The sequence below is a fragment of the Anabas testudineus genome, chromosome 5, assembly GCF_900324465.2.
Source record: "Anabas testudineus chromosome 5, fAnaTes1.2, whole genome shotgun sequence".
NCBI classification, from domain to species: domain Eukaryota; kingdom Metazoa; phylum Chordata; class Actinopteri; order Anabantiformes; family Anabantidae; genus Anabas; species Anabas testudineus.
In genome coordinates, this window is record NC_046614.1 from 18039064 (window position 1) to 18063551 (window position 24488).

The window sequence follows — 24488 nt, forward strand, 5'->3', positions numbered from 1 at the left end:
TGATGAAAAGAGGGGGAGGACAGAGGGAGGGGGGGCCATGCCGGTAAGACGGATAGGGAGGAGGGCAGGGCAGGAGTGGTGGGGTTTGGTGGGAAAAATAATAACAACACAAGGGACTAACTGAAAGAGACGTTTTTATCACATAGCCAGAAACAGAGAAGGAGCGATTAGAGAATAAGATAGAAAGAGGGACATCTGGGTAGCCATTTTATAAAGAGCTTTGCTCTCTGGCCATTGCTGAACACAAGTAGCTGCTGGTGGTCAGTAGTTTTTACTCAGTGTCTGGTCATTGACTCTAGTCAGCTTATTTTGGCGGTGACTGGTTGTTTAGCCCAGTGAACCGGTGATTTAACTCATTTGCTTTGGTCTCTACAAAACAAACTTTTACAGTTCCAGTTGCAATTTTTAATCATCATCATCATGTTCTCAATTTGAGAATCCGCAGAGGCATGAACATGAGACATTGTAGTTTGTTTCATTTATCTTTTGTCTTTCGCTGATTTGTTTATTCCGTCACTCGTCCTGGTCGAGGTTGCTGGCAATCGGGCCGTCCAATGAACTGTTCTGGCTCGCATCACAGACACATCCACCGCATGCACGCAAAATCTCACGAAGGCTGACTTAATACAGTTTGAAGTGAGAAAGTTTATGACTACACATAACTCTGGCTGAGAAATGAATACAAAGCTATTCCATGAGTTCTTCTAAAATCTCTGTCATCATTGCACACTGATTTGGCATCAACTCTCCCAGTGAAATCCCATCACTCAGAGTATCCTTTCAAACTCCTCTGTGAATGCTGGGAACAAAATGCTCTCGCCATGTGTGAGTTGTATTGCCTTATGAAAACAAATGTGAGTCCAGTTGTACAGTGAGCATTTGAGGCCGTCTTCAGTTTTCCCAGCAACGTTGATGAGGCCTGACGTCCAGGGGACCTCGTTAGCTACAGTAGAAGCCTGTTGGTGAACAAATTAAGCATTGATTGAGATGTTCATATGAAATAAGGGTCACTTATTCCTAGTCGCCTTTCCTGCTTCCTGGAGTGCCCTGGAGTCTGCGGTCAACTGATGGGAGAGAATTGGTGTATTTCTTTTGTGAATTGTGAGTTTAGCTACCAGCCCCCTTATACAGTCAGATGCAGTCTCCCATTCTCAGCACATAGACCACTTCTGTTTGTCATTCATGCAGCCATAGGCACTCTGCATCAGCATCTATTGTCATGGTAATGAGCCCTTATAAAGCACTGTTTTCACTAGAAACACACGATTCAAGAGTGTAAAGACTGTGTTAAGGTGAATGGCTGAAATTTGTCAACAGTTACAAATTAGTTTTATTGGTGTGTGGAATATGATGGGGCCACTATACTAGTAGTATTGAGAAATATTTAAATATGTCTTTAAGCTGGGTCGCGCACAAATGAATGGACATTTGAGTAAAGCGTTGCAGATGCAACGAAAGAAAAGTACAATATATTCACCCTTCTATGATTATAAATGTACAAAAACATGTTACATGCGAGTTTAGCGATCCCTATCTTATTTACACAATCATCAGTCCCCTCACCCCAATTCTCCTCCTCTCATTTTTTCTGTTCTCCCTCTCTCAAGAAAAGAGCTGTTTACTTTTTCTAAAAGAGGAAGTTTGGCGAAGGAGCGTGTGAACAGAAACAGATGCTGCATACCCTCTTGTTCTGTCATTCGCTCTCTCACTTTTTATCTCACACACATGCACACAATGGCAAACAGCTGCATGAGGCTTGAGTAGCTGCAGTAAAAGGAAGCATTACAGTTCGCATACATACATAGAGCATACCGACTCTTTGGTGCATTGATTACTTCTGCTCTAATCCCCCCTGAAATAAATTAATTAGTCTTTCCTTCAAGAGCAACTGTTGTACAAAGCATATACATACATAGATGATGGTTTGATATGTTGCATGTTAAATTTTTTCAGTTTTGTTTACTGTGCTAGTGATAAATAATGGGAATGACATTTTCTTGTTCAAGTTATTGTGGTTATGTCATTTAGTCCTCAACTGAGTAATCACATGACAGTTTTCATTAGCAAAGACTTTTTAATTTAGCACATTTTCTTCAGTATAACTACTCTTACATGTTAATTTGGGATTTCAAAACTTTTGATGGGCTTTTTTTAAATCATTTTTTTAAGCACATGTGAGCTAATTACATAAAAGTTTAAATGATAAGTAATTATTAATGGAAGTCTAGGTATTTGATCTTTGACCTGTATTCTTTCAAGCATAATGTGCATGGTTTGTTAAGATTATATCCTAAGAAATCTGAAACAATACATTTAATGTTGCCTTGTTGCTATTTTGCCCCTACTCTTCAGTAACCTTGCATTTCTTGGGAAGCATTACAAGAAAAAGTAAAAGAAGGGATCAGTTAGATCTCACCCACCTTAACAGTGGTTAAGATGGGTTTATTAGCAGAAAACGCTAATGAGCACGCTCACTCATCTGCCACCTGCCAGCTAGCACACCTGAGTGTAAATCTATGTTTGCTAATAGTCTTTGTCCATCCGCAGTGTCAGTTGCAGCCCGCATGTGCCACGGTAGTATGTGGATTGTAGTATATAGCTTCATCTTTCCACCCCCTCCCTCCCTGCTTCTCACAGCCACCTGGACTTGCCTCTGAGCCTGCTGGCTGACCAGATGCACCCTGAATAGAGCAGGCCTACAAGGAGAGAGGATGGGCAAAAGAGGTTATTTTGGGTGATTACTCAGTCAAATGTGGTTTTCCACAACCCCTGGCAACACAATGAACTACTATAACCCTTAACATAGATATAAAACAAACAGCATTAACACACATTGGTGTGAATTCACCTGTTTCCACAAGGGCAGTAAAGAACTTAGCCATTTACACAGGATTACATAAGTTACCCAGTGCTGTTCAGGACCGTGTCTTTGTGGGCAGCACCTTCTCCTAATGATCTGTTTTTGTTTAGATGACAGCATTCTTGTTTACTTTAATACAAAGTCTCACACGTTGATCATGTTCGCTCCATTGTCAGTTGTGTAATTAAAAACAGATTAAATTCTTATTTACCTCAGGCTCAGAATGAACTGAGCACTGTCCTCTGTATTTTCTAGAAGTAAACAGGCAGTGGGAATAATAGGAAGGAGTAAATAAAGCATGCCGACTGCCCAGTCTCAGCCAGGCTCCATTATCTTAACCTGCATTGTGTCTTCAGCACCACTTGTGTGCGAGGCTGGGCATAAATCAGACAGTGATTTAAGTTTAACTCAGTGAAGATGGAGCACAGTGGATAAGAGCGCAGAAGAGGAGAGAAGAATAACTCATTCATGTTCCTCAAGTGTTCCCCGGTGGGTTGGCGGGCAAGCCGGAGCTGAGGAGCTGAGGCGGTCACATTAAGGAGCTGAGACAAAAGAGGGCATCAATGCAAAAGGCTAGAGGGGGGGTGGTTAGTATAAAAACATTTTAAATGGAGATCCCCACTTCTCTTCAAGGGGCTGAGGAGAGGGAGAGGGGTTGGAAAGGACCCCCTCGCCCCCTCCCACACACATACACACACGTATGCAGATGCACACACACTTTTGTCTCCTTTGGCACGGCCTCTTGTTTAGCCTTTAGGTGCCAAAGCAATTAGTTATGTTAATTGCAGAGTCCATTGACGATGACTGCAGGTTGAATAGAGCCAGTCAGCAGTGGATGATTGGCTAGGATCCATGGGGGAATGGGTGGGGAGAGGGGCTTGGGGAGATTGGGGGAAAGGGTTTGTGACGTTGCAGGAGCTCCGGGCCCATGAAAACAGAGAAGAGGACAGTGTGTGGGAAAATAGAGGAGGAGCTAAAGCCCAAAGAGAGACACTGAGAGGGTGGGAGGCTCAGAGCTTGTGAGAGCGAGCATGAGAGAGGACACGAATTCAATGAGAGAAAGAGAGCGTTAAAGGAAATTAGTGCAACGGCAGATTAAAAACAGGAAAGAAGGTAGTAAAGGGAGATATAGAGAGAGCTTCATGTGAGAGAAAGACAAACGGCAAAGACAGAAAAAGAAAGTAAGAGAGAGTGTGTGTAGTGTAGTGCAGTGTTGCACTGGTCTGCTCGGTTATCTGTCTCCATCTGGGTGCCATCTGTGTCTCTGGCGCTGGCCTTCGCCACACTGGAGCTCACATATGTGGGAATGCAAACACATGCCTGACATATGAAGGCGTGGAGTCAGAGAAGGAGACAAAAAGGAAAGGATAAGAAAGCAAAATCCTGCCACTGCAGCTGACTTTCTCGAAGGACTAAAGAGTGGACTCTACTAGAGTGGAGGTAAGAGAGCAAAGCGGCAGTGTCTCTCCGGAATGTGCGTTTGTGTATTTGTGGGCGTATTTTTAGTGGATACTGCAATTATGTGCATAGTGCATGTGCGTGTGTGTCCATCCGAATTCCCCGAGCTACTGTACAGATGGTGCCTCATCCTTTCCTCTTTATCTCTTCATCCTTGTCTAATGATGTAACGGGAGAAGAGGGATGAATTCGAATGCCTGCTTACTTTACCTGTGCACCAGAAAACTTCTGTTGCCATATGGGCAAAGTATTGATGTAGAAAATTCAACAGAATACCAAGCCGTGCTGTCGAAGTGGAGATATATGTGGTAGAGTCCTTGTGTGTGTGTGTATTGGGAAGTTGTTTGGTTTCAAGGAAGAATTTCTCAGAGCAGCTTTTGTGGTGTTTAATGTTTGGCACCATGTGGGAACATTGGTAGCAGGAGTTACTTTTGTATTACATGCTTAAGAGAGTAAATGTGTCATAATAAAAGCAGCAATATTCTCAGGTCTAGCATCTAAAACATTGGTTGGTTGTTGTTTTTTTATTTTTCAGCTCACCATTTGCTTCCACTCGAGGCAACTAGTAGAAAAGTCCAATTTAGCTTGAATTGTTATGTGTGGGACCAGATTCGTCCTTGTTTTGTTTTGTAATATAATAAAATGTTGTCTTAAATGCTGGATAAATAAAGCCGGCAATATGCTTGGCTCCATGTGTGAAAGGGGTTTGAGTCTCTCAGCTGCCATTTATTCAGATAGTAATCAGTTTTCCCACATGGCAGGCAGAGCAGACGAAAGTAGGTAAAGAAGACTTGTGCATCTGTTGTACAGTATCCCGGGCATATGGGAAAAGGAGGGGAACTGCTGTGTCTGCCTTTCATGCTGTGCCTACGTGTTACACAACACTGACATCAGTGGGCATGTTGATCCCCACAGAGTGCAAATGTCACATTATGACTCCAGTTGCAATGTTGGAACACCTCTTTCTGTTATGGCTATATACCATGGTTCTGTGCATGGAGGAGGGTGTGGAAAGAGGAGGTGTGCGAGGGAGAAAGCAAACAGAGAAAAGGCAGAGAGAGACCTGGCTAGTGTCACACCAAGCCTGGCCAGTCCATCAGGGAGATAGGAGCGACTAACTGCCGACTGCACAGCCTCAAACCAGAGACACCTGTCTGGTCTGCTGGACAGTGTCATACCCCTGAGAGCAGGCACTGTTCTGTGTCCACATGCGTGCGTGTTTCAATATGTTCGTGCAAACATAGACATTACATTTCAGTAGAATCTTATTGTGCCTCTGTTCCTGATGGGGAGTTGCTGTTTTTGTATTCACATTACATACATTTACAGTTGTGTCTAGTAGGCAGTAAAGTGTGTGTGTGTGCATGTATCTACCAGGTGTCTTGTCGAGATTTTGTCTACTGAAGAACAAGGCTGCTTGCCTTGCACTTTTCTGTATATTTTTTTCTTTCTGACCTCAATCCCAGCTGTGACTTTCTCTACTGACAGTGTAGTTATAAATGGAGAAGCAGACAACCATGACCCTTGATCGCTGTGCTAATATCTAAAAAAAAATCCACTTCTCTTTTTTTTTTTTATCAACACACCGCTGATCTAACGTTCTCTCTCTCTGTGTGAGGGTTTGAACTCATACATTTGCTTAAGTATTTGTGTGTGTCAGTCAGTCTAATCACCTGCACTTCCTCCTCTCTCCTATTGCAACCCAACTGACATTGTATGAGTCCCTCTCCTTGTGCTAAGTGCAGGAGTCAGAGGTCTTCTAACCCTTCACTGACCTGGGAGATATGCTCAGTGACCCAGACTCTGTGAATAACCCCATTGGGCTAGTGTGGTCTGAGAGGGCAAGAGCATCAGCACAAGCTTAAAAGGCTGGAAAATGACCTCAGTTGAATTCATCAACTACTCCTACTCAGGTTCTAAAGATTTGATTTGAGTATAATTGGCTGCAACCAAAGGAATTTTAAATTACATAAATAAAAAATCAGTTTTACATGTCTGTTTTACAGCACTGAGGGTTATAGGTGCAAACATATAGGAAAAAAAAAAAAGGCAGTGTTAATCCCTTCACAACAATTGTGTAATTGTAAAACACAGCTGCTAACATGTTAGCAAACTGAGTTATTCACAGTCGGTTCAGCATGGTCATCTTACTATTGTCATTCATATGACCAGCAGATTAATGCTTCTCCAATTACAGTGAGAGTAAAACCTGTCTGGAGCTTGGTAGCTAGTTTGATGTTCTCCATTTATTTAATTCAAGTCTTTTTGAGCCAAAAAGTAGTTTTAGCAGTTTGATCAGTTTCAGTTATTGTTTTACATTTTTTATTTGACAAGCCAAATTCTCTAAATAATATTCAGTGAATCCCTGTGAAAAACGGGCTGCATTTAAACTCGAGTTACTCTCTTGGAAGACTAACTTTTCCAGTGGTAAAGCCAAAAAGGAAAGAAGCAATAAATATTGAATTTACTTGTGTTAATAGGTGTGTGGGTGGACAAGCAATGGGTGGCGCTGCCTCTCCCTATGAATTGTCTCATGTTGTGTTCGTAAACATGGGCGCACTCAAACTCATACAGTGCAAATATGCATCTGTGAGGACAGCTATCTCTGTCTCATTCATCTCATTGTTTTGAGCACAGCTGGCTTCTTTGTTTTACTTATCTGTCTCTCTCAGCAGCTGTTGAGCTCTGGTCTTTGCTACAGCTGGGCTAAGCTTGCCCACAGCTCTGTTTATGGAATCTGCCGACCATTCCTACTGCACGACTTTAATTCACTGCATCCCCAAATCCTCTGCGTAACAGATCAGGATTCTGCATAGCATGCTTGGAGAAAGCATTTATTTTACTACAATACATCGAGTAGACTTGTTAGTAGTAGTTTTTTCTTAAGGCGTGCCTGTGAGCTTACTGATATGATGCAAAACATGTTTCACTGTAAATATGTTTTGAGCCTGAAATCTGATCAGAATCGTGATCCAGGCTAAGGATTTCACCCAAAAATGCAAGTAAAATGCCTAAAAAGTACAAGTAAATGTCTTGACATTAACCTAACGCCACAGTCTACTGAGTCATTGCACCCAATCTCTCAGTCTGGGTCAAGAAAAGCTGTGTAAATATCTTCAGCAGGCCCTGAGTTGATAGCAACATCTGGTTGGACCTCAGCCGAGGCCATTTGGCTGTGGAGGCTGCTGACACCTGGTCTGAAACAGGCCGGTCTTAATGTTCTCTTTGTTTTCCCTTGTCTAAAGCTTGTATTTTGTTTTATGGACTTCTGTAACTCACTATTTCAGAGTTTGTGTCTGCACATGCACGTCATCCACAGTGCGGAGTTGAGGAAAAACAGTATTTTGCCTGGCTGCAGTTTGAGTTTATAATGTATAGGAGCCACCTAGTCTCAATCCCCCAGACTCCAAAGATATACATCTTCAGTGTGTGCCAGGAAACCTGTGTAAATCTTTTACTATTATATGATTTTTTTGTTCAGCTGATTAGTTTACACTTGTTGGTTTGAGGCTCATCGTGATTGATGGGCAGGCTAATCAATTAGTTATGGAGAGGTGAGAGGGTTGTAACCAGAGAGGCAGATAATCTCTTGGCTGGTAGCTTTTTTTTTTTTTTTTGAGAGGGCTTTCGCTGTGTATGTGACATGTGTGAGTTTCATGGCTTTTCTGGTCGTAGGCATTGACTGACAGATTCAAATTGTTCCTGTTGTGTCACAGTTGTTATTTGTGTGGGTGCGTGTACATACGCCTCGGGCTAGCCATTTCACAGGTGCGCGTATGTTACTTAGATAATTCTGACAGCCGGTCACAAACCCAACACCTGGTAAATGAGGCCACCACACAGATGTTGACACACTTACAGAGCTAGCCCCGTGGTCCAGGTGTGTGGGATCTGTATCTTTGTCAAATACATAAAATTTACTACATTTACTCGTTCCCCAGCCATGGGACTTCCTTTTTTTATTTAAGTGAGACATTCGGCCTATATATTCATATATTTAAGTACAGGTTGTAGAAGTAATAATACCACATAGACAAAATGTCTTCTTTTACTTCTAATGTCAGTGTTACTCTGTATAAAGACATGAGAGGTATATGTTACGGTTGCATATCAAAGAATCAGGTATTGTTCTACGCAGTTCCTCTTTTTCATGTTTGTCATGTACAACTTCCACTGTAACTGTTTGATCCCCATCCAGTCCTTGGAAGAGCTTCAAATGCTTTTAATTGTGTCTGTTCCAAAAATTTAAAGTTGTTTGTTCACAGAGTAACAGAACTTCTCGTCCCACTGTGCTACTTTATAAGGTATCGGTGTCACGTCAAGTCAGGTTTCAGTTGATATAGTGATAGGGGTTTGAAGGCGTTCCATTCTCCAGAGCTGCGGCAGCAGTGAAGCATAAAACATGCGATGATGAATAATCTCTCACTGCAGTTTTCTCCAGTGTTCATAAGGTCACCAACCTCAAACCCCATCCAGCAGCTCTCTCCCTGTAGTCTGACCTCATGTACACGTGGACATGGTCCGTTCTTGCTGTCCAACCTCTGCCAAACCCTCTCTCCCTCCTCTGCTTCCAGCATCACATCACTGTGCCTCTTTTTACTGCTCATTCTTAGTTTTATGGATAATGTCTGTCTGCCTTGTCGTCCCCTCTTTCTTTTTTTTCCTCTCACTTCGCGACTAAGTACATTTCCATCCCCGGGTCCCTTTTGTTCGCTATGTGGCATAACAGCAATGTTTTTGTAATTATCTCACTGAGTGACGAGGTTATGTGAGGGCTTCTCGTCTCACATCTGTGCTTCTTCACATGTATGCCTTGAAGTCATGTGCATGTTTTCTATCCATTCCCTCATCCCTATTTCTCTACCTCCAAACTTGCCTCCCTTTTTCTCCACCTTTCCCCATGCGTATATGTACATGCATATTTCTCTTGCTTTCCCCCCTACTGTCAACCCTGCCACCTCCTCATCTCTTCCCTCCCTAGCAGAGTGAGGAGCAGAGTGTTGACATTGGGTTTTGTCCAAATATGTAGTCTACGGGAATGGAAGGTGGTAATGAGAGCCAAGAAAAACAGCCTGGCTCTGAGTCTGACAACCAAGCTTGTCTCTCTGATGAAACCAAATGAAAACAGTATTTTCTGTCCTTGTTATTCCCCCCATCCTCCATGCTTCTCCCCCTGCTTATATCCCCTCTTCACCAACTCTGGCGCCTCAAATTTGCAGACTAATTTTTTGGATTGGCAGTAAAGATATTACTGTGATAATATACAGGCAATATTTGGCCGGAGTAAGGAAGACAAATGATAAAGTCAGTTTTGCTGTAAGCAGAAATGTAGTAATTGTCAAAAATATGTGAAAACTTAATTAAAGAACTTAATAAGGAGCTAAAAAGTTTTGACATATTTGTGACTGTATAAAGACAGTTTACCATATGTAACTTGTTGTTGTATTGTAAACAATTATTATGTAAATTCAGTGGTAAAAGAATCTGTTGTTGCTGTTGGGGCTGTTATGTCTCCAAGAGCAATAACATAAATTAAGTTGATTAAAACTAACAGGAAGGACACGTGTCTCTTGAATTTCAGAAATTTGACACTGCACCTCGTTAGTCTGTCCTTAACACTAATATTAAGTCCTTGAACCTGTTTTTTTTTTTATTTAAATTTTTTTTATGAGGTTAAAACAACAACCTGACACTGAGAGAGAGCATGCACTGCTGAATTATCTGTTTTGTAAGTGGACGTGGTTGTATTGGTGCATGCAGCGTGTGTGTGGGTGGAGGTCAGGAGAGAACGCAGGCTAGAGGAACAGATGTGTGCTGTATTGTGGTGGTGTGCATGGACGGACGGGGACCAGGTGCAGCCTTTGTCTCCCTGGCATTTAAGTCCACTCGCTCGCATTCAGTTGCCTCGTGCCTCCCCTCCCCTCCCTACGACATCCCCCCTCCTCCTTCCTCCTCTTCTTGGAGGGAAGGCAGAGATGTGTGTGGAGGAGGGGGCTGCCTTGGCTTAGTGGAGGAGGCTCCAGCAGGCCCTTCTGCACCCCCCTTCCTCCCTCACAGGTGACTGTTGGAGGTCCCAGCTGGCCAGCTCTTGGCCGATTAGATCCATATGGCACAGGAGGAGAAGGAGGAGGAGAGAGAAGTGCCCATCAGTTGCCTGGGTGCTAAGGGGGCAGTTACAGTAGCTTGCCCCTTTTTTGCCACAAGGTTCAAGACATTTCTTGTTCTTACACTGTTTTCACTTCCCTTATTACTATTTTCACTTGCCATATGTCTGGAAAATGTTTTAATATTATGTCACCTAGTGACCAGTTGCTGCATATCATCTAGGAGCTTTCTTTGGCTGTTTATATTGTATATAAGGATTATCTTTGGGTTTCATAATATGTGCACGGCAAAAGATAATTAACATTCAATACTTACACACAGATACACTAATGCACCATTTAACTGACATTTAGGACGTTAAGTTGACACTTTTTTTCTTGTTAAACGTGTTTTGAATATTACTCCACTATACGTAGTAAAGCTCAACAAAGCACTCAGCTAAACATCCCATACAATATCTTCTTGTGTAACTGTATGTGTGTGTCTGTGACTGTTACCACGCCTCTGTTCTGAGCTCACATAGTTGCAGCATTGCACAACCTGCGAATTGTATTTTTGCTCACTGATAAATTAGCGAGGCCTGTGTTACATCTTCTCTCACCTCATCCACAATGACAGGACACTGATATCAACACAGTTTGAGTACGCACATATCGCCTCACATACTTGCACACACATGCTGCACAGCTGCCAACCTTTTACACTGAGTTTAAACTACGGAGCTTAACCACGAGCTTAATAATCTTTAACACTGAACACTTGAACATTTATTTAGACATCATGTGAAGTGTGATTTATTCACACTGACTCAAAGTAGGCTATCCATTCGCACTTTTTCCTAAAGAGCTATGTTGTCTGCACTTCATGTTGCTGTTGTCATTTCTGATTTCATTATTTAATGGATTGCTTCCAGTGGTTCAGTGCAAATGTCCCTGTCCCTGTTCCTGTTCCTGTTCCTGTTCCATTTCTGTTTCTCTCTGTGTGTGTGTATGTATTACTGCATCCCTTACTCTCTCTTTTTAAGCCTCATCCTGAATCACCTGCAGTGGCAGAGGCAATTAAAGACGAGTGAATGTTTTAATGCAGACGAGAGTCACCTGAGCTGAGTAAACAAGGAACACCTGGCTAGCAACAACAGCCATCACCACATATGCACGTTGCTTTTCCAATCCTGCTATAACAACTAATGCGGAAGGCAAACAAGTCAACATGAGTTACAAGCAAGACTATAAAAATGTATATGTATCATCATCTGTTTGAAAAGAGCAGCAGCACAGAACGGTATGATGAGAATTTGGAATTATTTTTGGTTATATCAGAAATGTCACAGTTTTATATTCAGCATGTGATGGTCCCTTCACAGTGTTATCCCCTTTGCTTCAAAGTGTTGTCTATGCATCATGGCATTTTCATGTAATCCTGTTGATGTGTGGTGAGGAGCTTTGTGTACTTTGCTTTTGTTCCATTAGAGCAAAGATGACAGGTGGCATTTAGACCAGACAAACACTACACATCCTCCTCTAAGCCAATATTCACCTGAGCTAACATTTGACCACTTTGTGCACTGTGTGTGTGTGTGTGTGTGTGTGTGTGTGTGTGTGTGTGTGTGTGTGTGTTTTGTGGCTGCTGTGACAGCTGCCTCCCCTGACAGTCCTGAGACTATATATGTTGGACTCAGGTGCTCTCAAGCCAGATGAAGTCATCCAGCTATGTACCCTGTCTAATTGACAAGCAGAGGCAATTCTCCATGGGCTGTCAGCACTACATGCACACACACCTGATGTCTTCTGTTTTAGCCATTACCCCTGGCTGTAGCTCTACCTCTAACGACAGACCAATCAACATCTTAAGACTGTGTGAACACAGCTGCAACCTAATTTTTCAGTTCTCTGCTTAAATGGATGCACATCAAAGCGTGCACTTAGCTGGCAGTTTATTAGGAACACCAAGCTAAAACTGAAGCAGTCTAATACAGTAGCGCTGCAATAAATCTTCCCTTCATGCAGGTGATCATGTTCGAACGGTTTTATAAAGGTGTTGATGTGTGATCACTTTGGAGGCTGTAGTTTGCTGGGGTCTTTGAACTATACCGCATTGCACAGAGATGTTTCTCTTTTGTGCCTCGCTAATAAAGATGTGACAGACTAATGTCAGTATAATGCAAGACGATTTAACAGCAGCATAAACTATCGTCCAAAATAATCATACAGTTGAAACAACTGTGTGTACAACATGTGTCTGTCAGTATTGATTGTTTATGGGCTCATAATTTTATAGCCTGTCAGTCAAACACAATAGGCCTCAAAGCTTTACAAGGATGTCAATTTGGACACCAAACTACTTTTCACTGCCAGTGGACAACTGTTGTGAATTGTTATTTCGTCAATAGAGGACTTGTGAATATATTTTCATACAACACTACAATGTAGCACAAGCAGAACGCCCAAATCTTAGCATATATGAAGTTGTTTACATGTTAGCAGTGTTGACACTGAGGCCATATGCCCCGTTGGTTCTGTTATTGAGATGTCAGTCTAATTTCCTGGCCATACGGACAGAGTGTGCAGAGCTTTGGAACCGGTGTGTGTGCATGCTGCAGGCTGCTTCCTGGGGTGCACTGGCAGACCGAGTGTGTGGTGGGTATGACAGTCCAAATGTCTGCATAGATCCCTTCTTCCTGCCCCCTATGTTGGTGAACAGGTGGAGAGATGGCAGGCAGGCCACGGGGCTGATAAAGAATGAGAGGGAAGGAGGCAGAGGCAGAGAAAGAGAGGGTGAAAGGGATTCGAAAAACAGAAGGACAAACAGTCAAAGCTGTATACAGAGTTGCAGACATGACAGATGACTTGCATGGGGTATATTTAGAAAGTAAGCACACCAAGGGACACAAACAGGGTTCAGAGCTTTGTTGTCAAGACTGATGCAAACTAAAAAAGATCAGTGAGGTCTTTTGTGAATCCACATTTTTGTAATTTACATTCTCTGAATTATGGATGCATTATTTTTCTGCATATTATTGTAATGTAATTATTCAATTTCCTCAGTACTACGTTTATGTTCTTTTGAGTCACCTACTGATGCCTTAAATCTTCCAACCTAAGCCTTTATAAACTGGGATCCTGTGACTCAAGGCCATGCAGAGTTCATAGCTGTGAAAAAGATATAAAGGACGCCATTGAAGCCAAAGTTCTAAAACCATGAAACCTCATTTAAAGAGCTGCTCTCTGCTGACCCATGACCTGTGAGCCCATGCTTCTCTATTAATCGTCTATTCTTGAAGCATTTAGAAAAGTCTGATCCACTCTAAATAGCGACGGGACCCAGCCTTCATGGGTTTCCAGGACACAAAGACAGCTTCTGATCCCACATCTCCCCGTCACCACACCCCCCATTACACTTTTCTTCAAGCCCCTTATCTGGTGGTCTCATTCAGAGGCAATAGCATATTGAGAAGTTGCGTTTAACATTCAAAAGCTTTGCCGATCTTGTTAGTAAAGCGTGAAATAGCCCCATCCCTTCAATCTTTGTCCCTCCGCCACATTTTTATTGGGTAGCTCAATGAGGGGGCTTTCTTCTCCCTCACAATGGGCTTCTTCAGCATCTCTTCTGTTATTGATCTGAATGGTGGGGAGTGAAGGTCTAAACTTTAGACATCTGGCTCTTTGATGGGGGTGGGGTATCTGATGCTCTGGCACTAAGTGCTGTATGATTTGAAGTGGGTTGCACTTTTGTTTTCTTTTGTGACTACAGCTCTGAAGCTTTTCCATTCATTCATGTCACTCAGCTGAGGGAAAGTTTCCCGGCTTTTTTATGTATTTGCGGTGATGACGCTTTAGGGAATTACATTTCTCAATTTCATTTTGTGTTTTTCGAGTAAATTGACCTGTTTTGTACATTAGTGTGGATGCCACGTGCTGACCTCACTTCTCCTTTTCTCTGCAGACAGTAGAGAGAAGAAGAGCCCTGCCATGCCCGGTTCTCCTGTGGATGCTAAGACTCATTCCAGATCGGCCCCCAGCAGCAGTGCCAGCTCCACTATGCCACCCCTGCCTTCTGTTAACCCCAGTGGCCCTCGGCCGGCCTCTTTTTCCACAACAGCATGTAAGCACTCTTCATTTTTTTTTTTTTTTATTTGCTTACTTTCCCAATGAGTCCCTTGGTAAAACTGCTGTTGTAGTTTTCACCAACTGTAGTTTCCAGTCTATCTACATAAGCTAAAACTGTAGACAGTGTTTGGATGCATTTACAACTAGTCTGAAATGATCAAATCCACTAAGCTGGAATTATTAATCATATAGCTCGGTCTAAAGCATGTCATATACGTTCTCGCCTTTCCACCCCAGTGACCAATGGGAATCATCATTCCCCACCAACCTTGAATGCAGTGCCATCTCCACCGCAGAGATACAGCAACGGACCATCCTCTTCCTTTTCCTCATCGCTGGCTAACCAACAGCTGCCAGCCACCTGTGGGGCTCGACAGCTGAGCAAGCTGAAACGTTTCCTCACCACGCTGCAGCAGTTTGGCAATGACATCTCTCCTGAGATTGGAGACAGTGTCCGAAGCTTAGTTTTGGCCCTTGTGGTAAGACCTTTTTGTCATCATGTTAAATATGAACAAATATTAACCTTTAACATTTCTGTTGCACAGTAAAATGATTGGTTGATTGTTTCTTCTTTGTCTTTTAGAATTCAACTGTTACCATTGAGGAGTTTCACTCACGGCTTCAGGAGGCCACCAACTTTCCATTACGACCCTTTGTTATCCCATTTCTCAAGGTAAACAAATCTTCCTCTTCTTCCATCTTCCTACAGTATAGTTGCTTTGCATTTTTCTATTGGACCACTTCCTTTTTTTTTTTCTTTGCAGCAGTATTTCTCTTCCCCATATGACCTAAGTTTTGAAGCCCAGGCCCTATGGTTATGGTCTGTGGCCTGTCAGAATTATTGAGCCGCGCTGAAGTCATCACCCTTCTCAGCCCAGCCACTTCTCTTGGCTCTGGCTGTCAGACATGACACATTGTTAACCACAGAATAACAAGTGATAACAATAAGTCTTTGACATCAACAAAACTCCAAGTCAGGTTGATCTGAATAATTTGTGGGCATTACATTACAGATTGTGACTCATGATGAAAAGTAATAGATTTATTACACTTTATTACTGTGTTGTCAGGATAGTAGTAGGTTATAAGTAGGTCTCTTTGTAGGTTTTCTAATTGAACAAACAGCTTTTTTCTCCAGCTCAAAGTAACAATCACGATTTGCGTGTTGACTTGACAAGCAACAGATGAAGATGTGTGTTAAACAGCCTCTTGAGCCCTTTTGTAGCCAGGAGAGTCTGCAAGAGTATACTTTTTAGGAGCTCCCCTCAGTAAAGAAACGCGTAAATCTTCAGTCAGTTGTGCGGCTGCAACTTCAAGCAGTTGAAATCTGCTCATTTTCCACACTTACCTCTCACTTACCTTTGGAGCCCCTCCATCTGTCTGAGAGTGCTGAGACAAGAAACCTCTGTTCCCCTGCTTCTACTAATTTATTGCCAAGGGGTGGGGTCCCTACAACTTATTTCCAACTCCTTGAGAGCAGTCTCTCTTAAGAAAGAAATAAATAAATAGACAGATGGGACAAAGTCAGGGGTAGAGAAAGTTTCAAATAGAGAGAAGTGGGTGAGGAGGAGAGAGAGAGAAAAGTGGAGACTCGGAAGTGTGAAACATGCCTATAAAGTGTTCCCTTCCCTTTTTTTATGGGTTTCAGTGCACCATATGGAGCTGCTGTCCCGTTAAAAGAGCATTCAGCTGCTAAGGCGCTGCCAATATAGCATCCGCCCAACTGAACCCCAGAGAGCCCTCTGCTCAACTGACACACAGCACATGTGTCTGCTAGCTGGGGCCCCAGGGAAAGAAGGGACGCAGAGGAGCATGGGAGACGTACAAAGGAGAAGGGAGTTGTAGAGAGTAGACCATACATCAGAAGTGTCAGCATCTTTACAGGAAGGTTTTTTTCGATTGGGAAAATAATTTTGGTTTCCAGAACCTAAATGATGGTTGAAAATGTTATGTGAGGGAAAAAGGACAGCTTTACAAAACTAGAACAGTTATTTAGTCGGTTGCTCAAGAAGAGGGAGTGAGGAAGTGGTGTAATTGCAAACACACCATAGTCTGTTCCTAATTAGGGAAACACAGGGAACAAAAGCAAGATGGAAAGATACGACGAAGACAGATAGATAAATATTAAAAAACAAGAGCGGGTATGGAATGAGGGAGAAGTGAAGCCTGTGTATCATTTGTTTCCAAAGTTTATAAGCCTCTGTATGATCTTGCATATTTTTGCTGTGACCAGTGAGTGCGCCGTGCTCAGCGCTGAGGGGGTTAGTAGCTTCAGAAGCAGTTTAGAAAACTCCATTTTTATTTGAGTGAGCGAAGCCACAGCCACTATGTAGGCAGCCACAAAACAGCACCCAGACCCAGAATCAGCGTTACAGACAGACCTCAAGGAGTCAGCTCCCAACCCCATCATCATCCCTTAAAAACGCTCTTGCTCCCAGGCAGGCATCTTTTACAAGAGGGCAGCTTTTTTACATCGTGATAGTAGCGGGTCTAAGAAAGCTCTAGTCTATTCTGCTCCACATGTCCCCTGCTTCAAAAAGGTTTATGGGCTAAGCTACATTTAAACTGGTACAATAAAGCTTTAAACAAACAGTAGCATCTTTAAACTTTCCTATTTACCAGTTTATTTCTTTCTTTCTAGGCAAACCTACCCCTCCTGCAGAGGGAGCTGCTCCACTGCGCACGTGCCGCCAAGCAGACCCCAGCCCAGTACTTGTCCCAGCATGAGCACCTCCTGTTAAGCACCACTCTGGCCTCATCTCCAGACTCCTCTGAGCTGCTGATGGAGCCTCCTGATGCTGGGACCAAGAGGCACAGCCCCAGCAGGTCAGATAAAAGCCCCCAAAACGGCTTCTATTAAGACGTGCTGGTAAAATGTATATCGATGCAGTTTTGATTTGAGAAATAAGTCAGTATTGTCTCTATTTCAGGGCAAAAGAGAACGGTTTCCATGAGCGTCCCCCCATAGCCATGGAGCCCGCTGCAAAACGAATTTGCACCATCAGCCCTGCTCCTCGACACAGCCCTGCCCACCCACTTCCCCTCAATGCCCAGCTTCACCCAACACCTCCACCCTTGCAGCACTACGCCCTGGATGACATTGCAGCGCCACACATCCTACACCGTGAGCACAGCCAACGCATGCTGGAGATCCGCGAACTCAAAGACAGGCCCAGGCTCCCTGGTAAATGACACAAACCCATAATTAAGTTGTTCTCTGGCCAAGTTTCTTAGAACTCACTCGTTTTTTGTGTTAAAATTTTCAATTTAGTAAAAACAAACTGCATCAAGTAGTAGTTTAATATCATTAGAAATAATAAAAACTCATTACTGGAGGAATCTGATTTATGCTATCCTCATAAACACTGAAACCCTTCTCCTCAGTCTGGTTCAGTGAAGCAGTGCAATTGCATTGGGCAAATAGACACAATTAGAAATGAACTTAAAATAAAAACAGCCACACGCTCACTTCATATTCTGTGTGCGATAACGGGTGGTCTGCGTGTTTGTGTGCCCGTCCTCGTATGTCTCTGGAGTCCACGTGTGTGTATAAACAGAGCCACAGTGGCGAGGGATATCTGGTGTATATCTTTCTTCCATTTGAGTCTTGTCAGCACACAGTGGAAACAGCACTAGCTTATAGACACAGTCACACACACACACACATGCAGACACACACCTTGATATGTTCATGGTAGAGGTGCTGTGTTTACGAGGCCTTAGTCCTTTGTCTGACAGCCTCCCGCCCGCCTGCCGCCACTTAACTCAAGGCACACACACACACACACATAAACACATCAGTCCACACAACACGGCTTTGAACACTGATGAGAACCAGGAGTAGAGGAGAGGTCAAGGGGAAGGCTAGTGAGTGTGCGCAAGAGGATGAATCACTGTTCTCCTCAGCAGGCCTAGTGTGCGTGTGGCTTCTTCTTCTTGTTGGCTGTTTCTTACTCAATTTTAGGAGACTGTGGTTTGCATCTTTGTAGTCGATGTGTGCTTGTGTGTGTGAGTTAATGCAGCATTTGTGTCAGTGGATATGAATCAACAACTCAAGCTTTTGTGTGCAAACTATTCTTACTGTTAAATCAACAATTAAATAATGCTTAAGTCATAGTGTTTTGTAATCGCAAAATTGAAATCAGATATTTAAGTGTGTGTGTGTGTGTGTGTATTCCTGGTTGTAATTGTCCACAGTGAGTGTCAGAGCGGCTGGTTGTGTTTAGAAGTGGAGCCACTCCACTCAGCCTGAGTGTCTCCCTACTGGAATGCTGTGAGCTCCAGGAGGGGAGGTGCAAAGGGAGTAGCTTATAGAGAGCGAGAGAGAGAGTGTGTGTGTGTGTGTGTGTGTGTGTGTGTGTGTGTGTGTGTGTGTGTGTGTGTGTGTGGTTGACAGCTGACTTCCAGATGTGTTCAGGCTGTGGGTGCTGGGAGTCTGTTTTGCATCACATGCTTCCCTCTTTCCCCTTCACCCCATCTTTCTCACTCATTAATCCCTCAGTCCATCTCACATCTTTGATCGTTCATTTTACGTTGCTTTACCTCATTCTTGTCAGTCTTAATTTGGTGCCGACTCTGACTCATGAATGCACACAGAGGTTCCAAATTTTTCCTGAAATGAAGTGAAATGATGAAACTATATCAAGGTTTAACATAAAAGGAGTTTTGGTCAGAGCTCGCAAGCATCAACAATGACGCACACACTCACGCATACACACCTTTCACTCACTTACTGTTACTTTTGTATTTTTACATTAAGAAGAATGTTAATCACAGTGGCCTGTGGTCTGTCTTGTGTGTTTTAATCAGGCACTAACGGCGGCTACCGCGAGGAGCCAGTGGACCACAGACTGACAGACAGAGAGTGGGCTGATGAATGGAGGCATCTGGACCATGTAAGTCTGCTGACAAGCACCACTATTGCCAAAGGGTTGTGATCTAGAAAGAACGGAAAATTTAATTTGTTTGTTTTTCAAAACAGGCAAAACAGTGTCATCAAAGCCTTCAGATTTTTCTATTAAGTTATAAGTTATAAGATTCTTTGCTATAGTTTTTCTATAGCATTTATACATTTAGTTTTACCGGTTTATTGATTTATAGCATGAGCACAGCCGTGTCACCATCAATTTAGATACATGGTTACTATTCTATTATCTAAAAGCAGAGTTAATAAACAAGATTTTCCTTCAGGTGTTGAACTGCATTGTCGACATGGTGGAAAAGACACGGAGGTCAGTGAGCGCGCTCAGGCGATGCCAGGAGTCAGACCGCGAGGAGCTCAACTACTGGAGACGGCGCTCGAACGAGCAGGAGGACCCACGCAAGGGAGGCTCGGGCATCACTCCCTTCTCTAAGACGCACAGCCCCCACACTGCAGAGTCGGGTGGGTATCGCTCTTTTAAATTTAATTATGTTAGAATGCCACAGAAACCAAAAAATGTTGCTGGCATTTCTGTGATCGGCGCCTAACGTTCTTCAGAAAGGATTTACTTCCTGATGAGGAAATGAAGCCAAACCAGTGAAGAACATTTGTTATACTTCATAAGTCGACCATGAACATAGATTTACTAGCATGATTTTGAGATGTTCACCCCTAAATGTTTTTCCACAAAAAAGTATGAGAGTGAACAGAAATTTGTTTGTGTTTTATATGCTGGAAAGAGCTTTGTGCACCAAAAATACATTTTAGTTAAAATGTCAAACATCTCGTACACATATAATAATCAGATAAATGCAAACGAGAAACATCTTTTATTCCAGTAAGAACGATCAGTCCTGATGCTGATGGTAGTTTAACATTATAAGTTGGTGTGTCTGTTCAAAACATGTCCTGAGTGCCTTCTGAATGATTTCTCCCCACACTGATTTTTCCTAAAATCCCAGAAAGGGCAACCTCATCTGTGTTTCAGACTCATTACAGCGTCTAGTGGTCACTGAAAAGAACTGCAGTTAAGTCACATGTCGGGTTAGTGAGTCCTTTTACAGTTAGTCCCTCAGTCTGCTGTGTTCTGGCAGTGTTCTCTCTATGTGCCAGCCCTGACGTCCCCCTGCTGGTCCATAGTCACAGACAGGTGCCAGGACTGGCCTCGGCCATATCGGCCACAGAAGGGCCGTCCTGCCGTCCTGCAGGCTCCGAAACCCAGAGCTGGCTGACTCGCCAGAGCACCATCTGGGCCCCCAGGCGGGCAGCCTGCCTGCCTGCCTGCCTGGGCTTGGGCTGAGGACGACTGTAGTGGGGGTGGAAAGGGCCGTATAAGGATTGTGTACGTAGGTTTTGTGGAAGATGAAGGATGTAAAAGACGAAAATGCATTGGTGAGACAGCGTGTATAAGAAATGGGCTAAGAAGATCTGAGCCAGGAGACGGTGTTGGAGAGGCAGAACCCGGTAGCGTCACAGAAATGAATTGAGATGCGGGAAGAGAGAGATTTGAGGGAACAGACAGAATGTTGACACAGCTTGTTGGTCCGCAATTTCCTCCAAGCCAAACACATTCCTTTCTAAAGCTGTCAGATCTCAGATCAGTCCAAGACTCTGATAAACAACAATTATGCCGGTTGTGTGGCCTAGATATGCAGACTTGTTTGTGCTGACGAGAAAATACACAAAAGACGAGATGACAAAGATAATATCACTGGCTGCGCATGTGGCCCTCTCTCTGTAAGCACCTGTTACCTTGATAGAGCTGATGGTCACAAAGTCTTTTATAATTTAAACCATTATTTCAACAACTAATCATCTTAATATCTTTATAAGCCCTGGCAGGTGCTAATCCCTTCTGTCTCTGCTTTTTCTGCAGAATCCCAGCGTGACTTTGCACCACGGCCAGGCTCAGCATACGTTACAGATGAGATCTGGAGGAAAGCTGGTAAGAACATCATAAAATATGAATTTTAATTACTGAAAAACAGCTACTCAGTTTTGTTAGACGCAATGATAATCCTAATTCAATACAGAGAACAATGACGTGACTAATTTAGGCAGGAGGTGTCTGCTTATCTGTGTCCTGTAACGGGTGTAGATTTTAAAACGAGGTGAGCTAAACTCGAAACGCTTGTCTGCCCTGTAAAATAGAAGAAGCGGTGAATGAAGTGAAGCGTCAGGCCATGGATGAGGTTCAGAAAGCAGTGGCAGAAGCCGAGCAGAAGGCCTTTGAGATGATTGCTGCCGAGAGAGCTAAGATGGAAAAGACTCTGGCTGAGGCAAAGAGGAAGGCTCAAGAAGATGCCATCATGGTCATCAATGAACAGGAGGATTCCAGTGAGGTGAGCAGAGATGTAGAAGAAGCTTATACAGTATGAATGGACGTCTGCCGCACGCCATATAAACTTTTCTTTACTTTTCCACTCATTGAGTGTTAGTGGCAAACCGCCAGATAACTATCATCTATTAGACTTTGTTCTTCACTAAGCTGATGAACATAGAGGAGCATTAAGGTGCTAAAGAGCCAGATATCTCCCCCAGAAGTTAGTGGACACCGAAAAAAAGGTCTAGAAAGAGAGTGAATATTGATTTATCAGATGGGCAGAGACATGACTCCAAATGAGAGCTAATGTTGCCATACATCTGCTGGATGTGTAAAAAAGCAACTGTTGGTTAGTTCGCTCTGATTTCAAATGGTGGCTGTGAGCCAGTGATATGTGTACAGCTTGTTTTTACTGCCCCCAACAGGCCAAAGATATTAAATGCATGCATAGAATTTATGTTGGAGATGGCTCACTTTCCTGAACCTAAACTTTTTTTTTTTTTCCTCTTCAGTGTTGCTGGAATTGTGGCCGCAAAGCTAGCGAGACGTGCAGTGGCTGCAATGCTGCCCGCTACTGTGGCTCCTTCTGCCAGCACAAAGACTGGGAGAGGCATCACCTCATCTGTAGCCCAGGACTTCAGGCTCAGCCCAAATCGGTTTCTGCCATCACTGCGAGCAGAGTAGCCGCTGTGGCAACGGCGGCGGCGGCGGCGGCGGCAGCAGCAGCTGGAGTTTCCCCTGTTGGTCTGTCAGGAGCCAAGGGTCCCGACAGCGTGCCTTCAGCCTCCAGTCCAGGTGGCGAGAAGGCCTCAGTCGCTTCTCGCTCCTCCACTCCCTCCACACCCGCCTCAGTCCCTGAGACCAATGGACACTAGGAGGTGAAGGACTTTATTCGTTAACGTGTCACCCATCCTCTTCCTTAACAGAGAAGAATTGAAAGGAACTATGTGTGGGTTAAGTTAGGAGAACAGATTTTTCATCATAATATTTGGCAGATAAAAAAGGGCAGATTATGGATGACTGTTTGAGTGATATGGCAACTGGGACTTTGGCTTTGGCAAAGAACAGACGGACTCGTCTCGAATGCATTCGTTGGATGAACAGATCTCCCTAACAGATGGAAACGTGTTTGTCTTCGTCCAAAACCCCAATTCTTGGATCTGCGAGGGGCTGGAAAAAAAAAAAAGAACTGCCGATTGATCTCGGTTTATCTCTGGCTGCGGGGTGGAAGTTATGAAAGGAAGGCATATGAAGAGAGACAGAGGAGATTATAAAACAGTGAGGTATAAAGATGCCTCCCCTCGACTGATATTCTAACTTTGTAAATTTAAGCTAGGGAGGTGGAGGTAAATGTAAACAGTGTAATAGTACCAGCCATAAAGCATCTGTCTTTGACCTGTAGGAAAAAGTCTGACAGTAGACCACATAAGATGTATCTTTACAGCTCTCCTGTATACATAAGTATTTGCTTGCCAAATTCTTGTCAGGTTTTTTCATATGTGTGAATGCGTGCGTCAAACGGTCGTGCCCGTGTCAGTGAATATTGTAAAGCGTATGATAACTTTTTGGCAAAGCAATATTAAAACAAAGTGTTCAGCTATTTCATAGCTGTTTCTGCATCACCAAAGTTTTCAGTCACTGAAGAGAGGGACACATTGTCAATGCCTGTAAACGTCCTTGTGAACAAGAGATATAAATATACACTAACCCTCACACCACATGTACTTTTGTAACGCTTAGCAAGGAACTCTGGCCTCGAAAAACCTCCAGACATAAAAGAACAGAGATAAAGATGATGCCAGGAGGACTGAGTTATGACTTTTTATTTTTTTCCTTTTCTGGTTGCGGTTTCATTTTGGCACTTGTTCACATCAACAGTTTTGTATGGCGGGGTCAGATGCTCCAGATTTTCCAGCGTTGCAATGTTTTCATTAGCAGAGACCAATTTTTAGTACAGCTTTTCAACTATTCAAATGCTTGTTGCAGTGGTGCAGGTTTAGAACAGTGACTGTCCCACGGAGAATCTCAGGAGCTGAACTGTATTTTGTTTGTACAGATCATTCTGTTCTTTTGTTTATGTCACAGTTAGATTAAAGTCAGATGTTTAGTGAGGAACATTGGTTTATCCTACTCTGCTGTTACAACTGTTCTTGTTTTGTTCACAATGTTCAACATTGTTCTTGTTTTTGTTCACTGTAAGATGACTTTGTAAAGAATATTATGAGAGAATTCCTTTATTTTGTGAGCCACAATTTCCCTTTTGTTCCTTAAACACATTCTTTTGTTATGAGGCATAACTTCATATGAAAAAAAAAAGGTATCATGACATGAAGTATGAAATAAAGAAATAGAATTACTTCAGGCTGTTTTTAAATCTGTTATCTGTGATGAGGTGAAGCTAAAGTGATCAAGTCATGAATCACAATGTTTGGAACTAAGTATCAAATAACACACTGAGTGACACATCCTTCAAATTCAAACACCGTTATATAATTTGTAATGTATTTGAACTCATTGTCAAACTGGGCCTGAATAAACACTATAGGTGCTGATGTTTTAAAGTCGCACTAATCAGCCCTATAAGCTAGCTGAGAACATTTCCTAATTCTCCAGTAAGAAATGCACCATTGCTTTAATTTAGTGCTATTTCTAAAAGGCTCTTAGAATTTCAGATATTTGATTTTTGGGTCGTTGTCCAACTTGGCTCCAAAGGTC

General features: G+C 43.1%; 1 protein-coding gene across 3 annotated transcripts; it reads left to right on the top strand.

Moving 5' to 3' along the window:
• Positions 1 to 3889: 3889 nt before the first annotated feature.
• Positions 3890 to 24129, top strand: cbfa2t2 (CBFA2/RUNX1 partner transcriptional co-repressor 2). Of its 3 annotated transcripts, none has more exons than XM_026349937.1 (11): positions 3890 to 4300; positions 14366 to 14524; positions 14767 to 15008; positions 15113 to 15202; positions 17171 to 17355; positions 17460 to 17713; positions 19339 to 19424; positions 19720 to 19912; positions 21327 to 21395; positions 21605 to 21792; positions 22286 to 24129. In XM_026349937.1, exons 2-11 carry the CDS (start codon positions 14392 to 14394, stop codon positions 22646 to 22648), a joined length of 1803 nt encoding a protein of 600 aa, XP_026205722.1. In that variant the 5' UTR covers positions 3890 to 4300; positions 14366 to 14391; the 3' UTR covers positions 22649 to 24129. The 3 variants fall into 3 exon arrangements, with proteins under 3 accessions (XP_026205722.1, XP_026205719.1, XP_026205721.1); XM_026349934.1 differs by having other exon boundaries at positions 21602 to 21792; positions 22286 to 22648; XM_026349936.1 differs by lacking the exon at positions 3890 to 4300 and having other exon boundaries at positions 14392 to 14524; positions 21602 to 21792.
• Positions 24130 to 24488: the final 359 nt, after the last annotated feature.